At 27.4% G+C, this 6,000-nt stretch overlaps 5 protein-coding genes across 5 annotated transcripts in view, besides 6 other annotated features; all 5 read left to right on the top strand.

Moving 5' to 3' along the window:
• Positions 1-755: 755 nt before the first annotated feature.
• Positions 756-890: a sequence feature (AT_rich).
• A 452-nt stretch (positions 891-1,342) lies between these two features.
• Positions 1,343-1,425: a microsatellite.
• Positions 1,426-1,683: 258 nt separating this feature from the next.
• EDI_035220 (uncharacterized protein) lies at positions 1,684-2,793 on the top strand (the record flags this gene model as incomplete). The annotated part of the gene is made up of 1 exon (XM_001739510.1): positions 1,684-2,793. The coding sequence occupies one exon, from the start codon at positions 1,684-1,686 to the stop codon at positions 2,791-2,793; it is 1,110 nt and encodes a 369-aa protein (XP_001739562.1).
• A 111-nt stretch (positions 2,794-2,904) lies between these two features.
• Positions 2,905-2,938: a sequence feature (AT_rich).
• Positions 2,939-3,000: 62 nt separating this feature from the next.
• EDI_035230 (triosephosphate isomerase) lies at positions 3,001-3,786 on the top strand (the record flags this gene model as incomplete). Its single annotated transcript, XM_001739511.1, has 1 exon — positions 3,001-3,786. The coding sequence occupies one exon, from the start codon at positions 3,001-3,003 to the stop codon at positions 3,784-3,786; it is 786 nt and encodes a 261-aa protein (XP_001739563.1).
• Positions 3,787-3,802: 16 nt separating this feature from the next.
• Positions 3,803-3,890: a sequence feature (AT_rich).
• A 22-nt stretch (positions 3,891-3,912) lies between these two features.
• Positions 3,913-4,001: a microsatellite.
• A 117-nt stretch (positions 4,002-4,118) lies between these two features.
• On the top strand, positions 4,119-4,757 carry EDI_035240 (uncharacterized protein; the record flags this gene model as incomplete). The annotated part of the gene is made up of 1 exon (XM_001739512.1): positions 4,119-4,757. One exon carries the CDS (start codon positions 4,119-4,121, stop codon positions 4,755-4,757), a length of 639 nt encoding a protein of 212 aa, XP_001739564.1.
• Positions 4,758-4,907: 150 nt separating this feature from the next.
• EDI_035250 (uncharacterized protein) lies at positions 4,908-5,543 on the top strand (the record flags this gene model as incomplete). The annotated part of the gene is made up of 1 exon (XM_001739513.1): positions 4,908-5,543. One exon carries the CDS (start codon positions 4,908-4,910, stop codon positions 5,541-5,543), a length of 636 nt encoding a protein of 211 aa, XP_001739565.1.
• Positions 5,544-5,755: 212 nt separating this feature from the next.
• Positions 5,756-5,797: a sequence feature (AT_rich).
• A 159-nt stretch (positions 5,798-5,956) lies between these two features.
• The window catches only part of EDI_035260 (uncharacterized protein), a gene marked incomplete at both ends in the record, with an annotated part of 798 nt that continues 754 nt past the window's right edge, over positions 5,957-6,000 (top strand). Inside the window, one exon of the mRNA XM_001733425.1 lies at positions 5,957-6,000. This exon is cut by the window's right edge and continues 754 nt beyond it. Coding sequence (XP_001733477.1) covers positions 5,957-6,000 — 44 coding nt within the window.

Raw genomic sequence — 6,000 nt, forward strand, 5'->3', positions numbered from 1 at the left:
ATACATTTTCTATACTTTATAACATTTACTTGAATAATATTTTCTTAGCACATTCAAGAAAATAGGTTGTTCTATTTTATTTATCAAACTAATAACAAAAAAATATTATGTATTGAAGAGCTGGTTTCAACTTAATAACAAAACCTTTTGGTAGATCACAAAAATAAACAAATTAATGAAAACACTTTTTCTGTTTGATGTAGTTCAATGACTGAGTTTATAACAGACTAATTAATATTTTTCTTAACAAAAACCTAATGAATGAAATTTTTAAAAATATGTTTTTAATACTTAGCTTTGGTTATCAGTATGTTTTAGTATTATTAATAAAGACAAAACTATGAGAATAGTATCAAACATGAAATAATATTAACGTATTTTAAATTTAATGTTAAGAGTGAAAATATGATACATAAATGAAAAATCTATATTTTATCACATACTAAACTATATTTATAGTATTTAAGAATGGTTAATAAAAATGAATTGAACGAGCGTTATTTCATGATTTAGGTTGCACAGAATTATAAAAAAAAATAAACAACTAATCAAATAATTTTCAAACCACAAATGTTATGAAAATCAACAACAAAAGTTGAAAAAGAATTGATAAAAATATCCTGAATATACAAAATTAACTACACAAAGAAGTAATGATAATACGTATAACAGTAATAAGCAAATTATGAAAAAGAAAGTATTTAAAAATGAAATAAATCAAACTAATGTTATTAGATTAGACTTTTAATAAGATGAAAAATAAAAATACTGTATATGTATTTATTTAAAATTTCTTATTTAATAAATATCTATTTTTTTTTAAATAATGTAATTACTGTATTTTAAATTGAAAAAAATAATAATTAGTAGTTATTTAAAAAGATAAATAAGTGAATAATAAGAGTTAAATCATAAACTTTGTTAATGCACATCTGCTATAATAATAATAAATGAATTAATCATACTAAAAACTAATTCATATTAAATAAGGTTATTACTAAATGAAATAAAAATGACATTGTTTAATGGTAAAAAATAATAATCATACTATTTTGTTATGTAATTAATGAAATAATATTTTTGTAAATAAGAGTTAAAACTTAAAGTTTTATTCTAGTACAAACTAAATATTGTGCTAACCCCTTTTCGAGTTTCCAAGCAAACAATATGACAAAGTCCTATTATGTAATTCATTTCTAAGAATGGTTTATATCAAACAAGAAATAATTTGTTCTTACCAATAAACAAAGAACTAATTAAAACTAACTTAATAGACACGAATAAACAAAAGAACAGAGTAAATCCTTTTCTTGTCAAAAGTTAAAATGTATTTAGCTTCAATAAATAGAATGAAATAACAAGATCTAAAAAAAGGAATAAATTTTTCAAAAAAAGTAGAATAAAATAAACATAAAGAAATAAAATCCGTTCTAATTTATTCTTTTTTTTTATAACAAGTAAAAACAGTAAAAATAGGATTTTTTGAAATGGTTTTTGATATTTTATGTAAATTTATTTCAATAAATCCAAGTTCGTAGAATTCTAGTTTTATTTTTTCTCTTATTATTTGGTGTATTGAAGACTAAAGAAATAGAAAATTCTCGGAACCTCTTTTTAGATATTTTTAGTTTATGATATACTTATAAATTCACCTGCGAAAGAACTTTAAAATAGTAAAATTAAATGATTACTAAATACAGTATAAAATTCAGAGGAATTGTTCATATTAGTGGCGAAAATAACTCTGTTTTTTCTGGTCTAATGAAGTCAACATCAGAGTTTATTCTTAATACTATGTCTTCTTTAAATGAAGATCATAAACCAAATGTTCCTCAAATAATTAAAACTATTCAAGACTCTCAAATGGTAGAACGTCTTGAAAAAATTACAGAATTTTCTCAAGAAGAAATTAAATTAATTCAAATAGTTGAAGACCAAAAAGAGAGTTTAAAAATTTTAGAGAAAATTAAAAAAGAGAAACAAGTAATTTTTATGATTTATCAAAATATGAATAATTTAGAACAATTAAGAGACTACTGTTCTCGTGTAGTTGACTTTGTATCGGATGTATCTCAAATATTAAAAAATGTAGATTTATGGAATTGTAAAGGTGCGATTAGTTATATCGATAAATTAAGGTTGTATATTAAAACAATGGTTGAATATTTAAAGGCTAATTCTGGAAGACAAATCATATCTTCTGAACTCAATAGTGTTCGTCCTACTGGAGATGTAATTGTTAATGCAATCTATAATTTTATGACTTCAAGAAGTAGCACTTACAAAGAGGAAGAAGGAAAAGTCAATATGTGTGCCTTAAATATTAAAATGGGATATGAAAATCTTTATGAGTTTGTGCTTGGTAAACAACCTATTGAAAAAGTTAAGGAATTTAAAGAAAGTCTTGACGAAGCAGAAACGTATCTTAAAAAAGAATTTGATTTTGGAGTCGTTGTGAATGTTGAAAAGAAAGACATTGCTGAACAAGCGATTATTAGTCTTGAAAATGCTAAGACACAAGAAGATAAAGATAAAGCAGCTATCCAATTACTTAATGGATTAAATGAACGTGCGTTATTGCAAAAAGATGAACAAAAAAAGAAAATTCTTGCCAAAGTCATTATCACAAAAGATAATAAAAAGAAGAAAAATTACACTGAGTTATTGCAAGCAGCAAGAAAGTTATCTGAAAATGTTGACTCTTTGAAAGAAATCGTTTATCAAACTGATACTGCTTCTTGTATTGATACTCTCTCTTTTTCACAAGTCAGAGATCAAATGCTTGGCATGTAATTTTATTTTTTTTATACACCATTCGTTTTATTGCTATTACTTTATATCACATCAAGAAATCAGCAACCTGAGGATTGACGAAAAATTATGAAATAAAAAAAAGATGAAGGGTTTTTTACATTAAAAAAAATTAATAAAAATAATACGTGTAGAATCGTGGCAATATTATAAAAAAGAACTTTAAAGAAGAAAAGAAATAAAATAAAAATGTCAGCTCGTAAGTTTGTCGTTGGTGGAAATTGGAAATGTAATGGTACTCTTGCTAGTATTGAAACATTAACTAAAGGAGTTGCTGCCTCAGTTGATGCTGAACTTGCCAAGAAAGTTGAAGTTATTGTTGGAGTTCCATTTATCTATATTCCAAAAGTCCAACAAATTCTTGCAGGAGAAGCTAATGGTGCTAATATTCTTGTTTCTGCTGAAAATGCATGGACTAAATCTGGAGCTTATACTGGAGAAGTTCATGTAGGAATGTTAGTTGATTGTCAAGTCCCATATGTCATTCTTGGACATTCTGAAAGAAGACAAATTTTCCATGAAAGTAATGAACAAGTCGCTGAAAAAGTTAAAGTTGCTATTGATGCTGGATTAAAAGTTATTGCTTGTATTGGTGAAACTGAAGCACAAAGAATTGCTAATCAAACTGAAGAAGTTGTTGCAGCACAACTCAAAGCCATTAACAATGCTATTTCAAAAGAAGCATGGAAAAACATTATTCTTGCTTATGAACCAGTCTGGGCTATTGGAACTGGAAAGACTGCTACTCCAGATCAAGCTCAAGAAGTTCATCAATACATTAGAAAATGGATGACTGAAAATATTTCTAAAGAAGTTGCTGAAGCTACAAGAATCCAATATGGTGGATCTGTTAATCCAGCTAATTGTAATGAACTTGCTAAGAAAGCTGACATTGATGGTTTCTTAGTTGGAGGAGCCTCATTAGATGCCGCTAAATTCAAGACTATCATTAACTCAGTTTCTGAGAAATTCTAAAGTAAATTGAATTAGGTTTTATATAACATATTTTTGTTTAATTAAACTAATAAATTTTTTGTTATAAATAATAAAAATTGTTAAATGTTTTAATTCATTTTTTTCGACGAATATATGAGGTTTGTTAAAGAAAATCATAAAGAAAAAAGGTAAAGAAATAAATAATGAAGATATAGTAAAACAAAAGGATAAAAAAGAAACTAATAAAAATAGAATTGCTAAAAAGAAGCCACGTTTGTATCAATTAATCTCCACATCATATTTAATTATAGCAGTTAAGAATTAATATAAAAGGAAATCTAAATCTCTAACTTTATTTAAATTACATTCTAATGAGAGCACGTATGGTAGGACCAGGAAGTTCTTCCTCAAACTATAAAGCAACTGTTGATCCATGTAGATTTATGGGTTGTGGACCTTCTTCATCTACAAGTTCTGGTTATAGAAGACAAGGTTCTGATGCAACTGGGCCTATGGCATCTAAAGGAACTTGGGCAGCTACTACAGATATTGGAGTTACTGCTGCTGCAGCTAAATCAAGTGAGTCAGGCTACAGAGCTGGATCAAATGCAGCTGGACCTATGGCATCTAAAGGAACTTGGGAAGCAACAACAGACATTGGATTAACAGCTCCTGTTGGACCAGATGCCTATGAAGCAGGTTATAGAGGTGCTGGATCAAATGCAGCTGGACCTATGGCATCTAAAGGAACTTGGGAAGCAACAACAGATATTGGATTAACAGCCCCTGTTGGACCAGATGCCTATGAAGCAGGTTATAGAGGAGTTAGTTCTGATGCGGCTGGACCTATGGCATCTAAAGGAACTTGGGAAGCAACAACAGATATTGGATTAACAGCTCCATGTTCAGGAAATGAACCAGTTCCAGACTCATATTCAGGTGCTGCTGTTTTAGAAGAACAAAGAAGACTTGAAGAAGAAGCTGCAGCCGCAGCAGCTGCTCAACAATAAATAATCGTTTAATTTAATAAACTAATTTCATAATAGAGAAAACTTTGTCAAATCCCTATTTTTTTATTTACTTCACTTAATTTATGTATGAGAGTTAAGTTTAGTTTCTTTAATAATATTAAACCTTCTAAAATCTAAAAAATATAAATAATGTTAAGTTCAACAATTACTGAATTTAGGGAGTATTGCTTAAATAATGATGAATGGCAAGAATGCCTAAAAGATGAGATTCAAACTGAGTATATGAGAGCTACCAAAAACAACAGTGTAGTATCATTAAAAGTTATTTCAAATGATTTTAAGGCGTTTGAACCAAAAGAGGTTTATGAATCGATATGTGACCCTGAATTTCACAAAGAATGGGATCCTTATTTAATTAGTTGGACTGTAATTGATAAGAAGAATGAACAAACCAATGTTATTAGAATGTTATTTAAAGTTCCAGTGATTACAAACAGAGAATTTGTATTTGATTGTGAAACATGTTGTAATGAGAGAGATGGGTGTGAAGAGTATTTCATTAGATTTGAAAGTACTGACTCAGATAAGTATCCAGTGTCTGAAGGGTATGTTAGAGGATCAATTGGGTTAAGTGGGTATTTGATTAGAAAAGAAAACAACCAAACAGTTCTTTACTGTATTGGGAATAGTGATATAGGAGGAGTTGTTCCAAAGTGGATAGTTAATAATATGGCTAAATCTACTGTTCCAACTATGTTAAAGGGTTTACGTGAAAAATTACCAAAGTATAAAGAATGGAAAAACAAACAAAATGAGAAAAAATAAAAAAGAATTTGATTAGGACTTTTGGTTTTTCCTGTTTTAATTAAAAAAGAATAACAATATTTATCATACCTCTTCTTTTTAACGATGTTAATTTAATAGTCTTGACCAATAGAAAAAATAAAAAATAAATTGATTGGTTACTCTTTGAAAAAGTTGCTAGTTATTATGTCTTTTTTGGTATTTTATTTTTACCATAATATTGAGATAACGAGAAATAAATATATTAATTATAGTAAATATAATTAAAAAATTTAGTTTGAGTTATGAACATTTTATTAATTAGATAACATTGTCAGAATTGATTATCTAAAAATATAAATAAAAAAGCTTTGCATAGTTATTTACATCACACTAGAAAGACACTATTTAAAGATGAAACTCAATTGGAATTGTTTAATCTCAATTTATCTTAAATGGTTCAAGTGAGGTTTCATATCCATTATATCCCTTCAGATAA

This window comes from Entamoeba dispar, genomic scaffold (genome assembly GCF_000209125.1).
Source record: "Entamoeba dispar SAW760 scf_1105229462205 genomic scaffold, whole genome shotgun sequence".
Taxonomy (NCBI): domain Eukaryota; phylum Evosea; order Mastigamoebida; family Endamoebidae; genus Entamoeba; species Entamoeba dispar.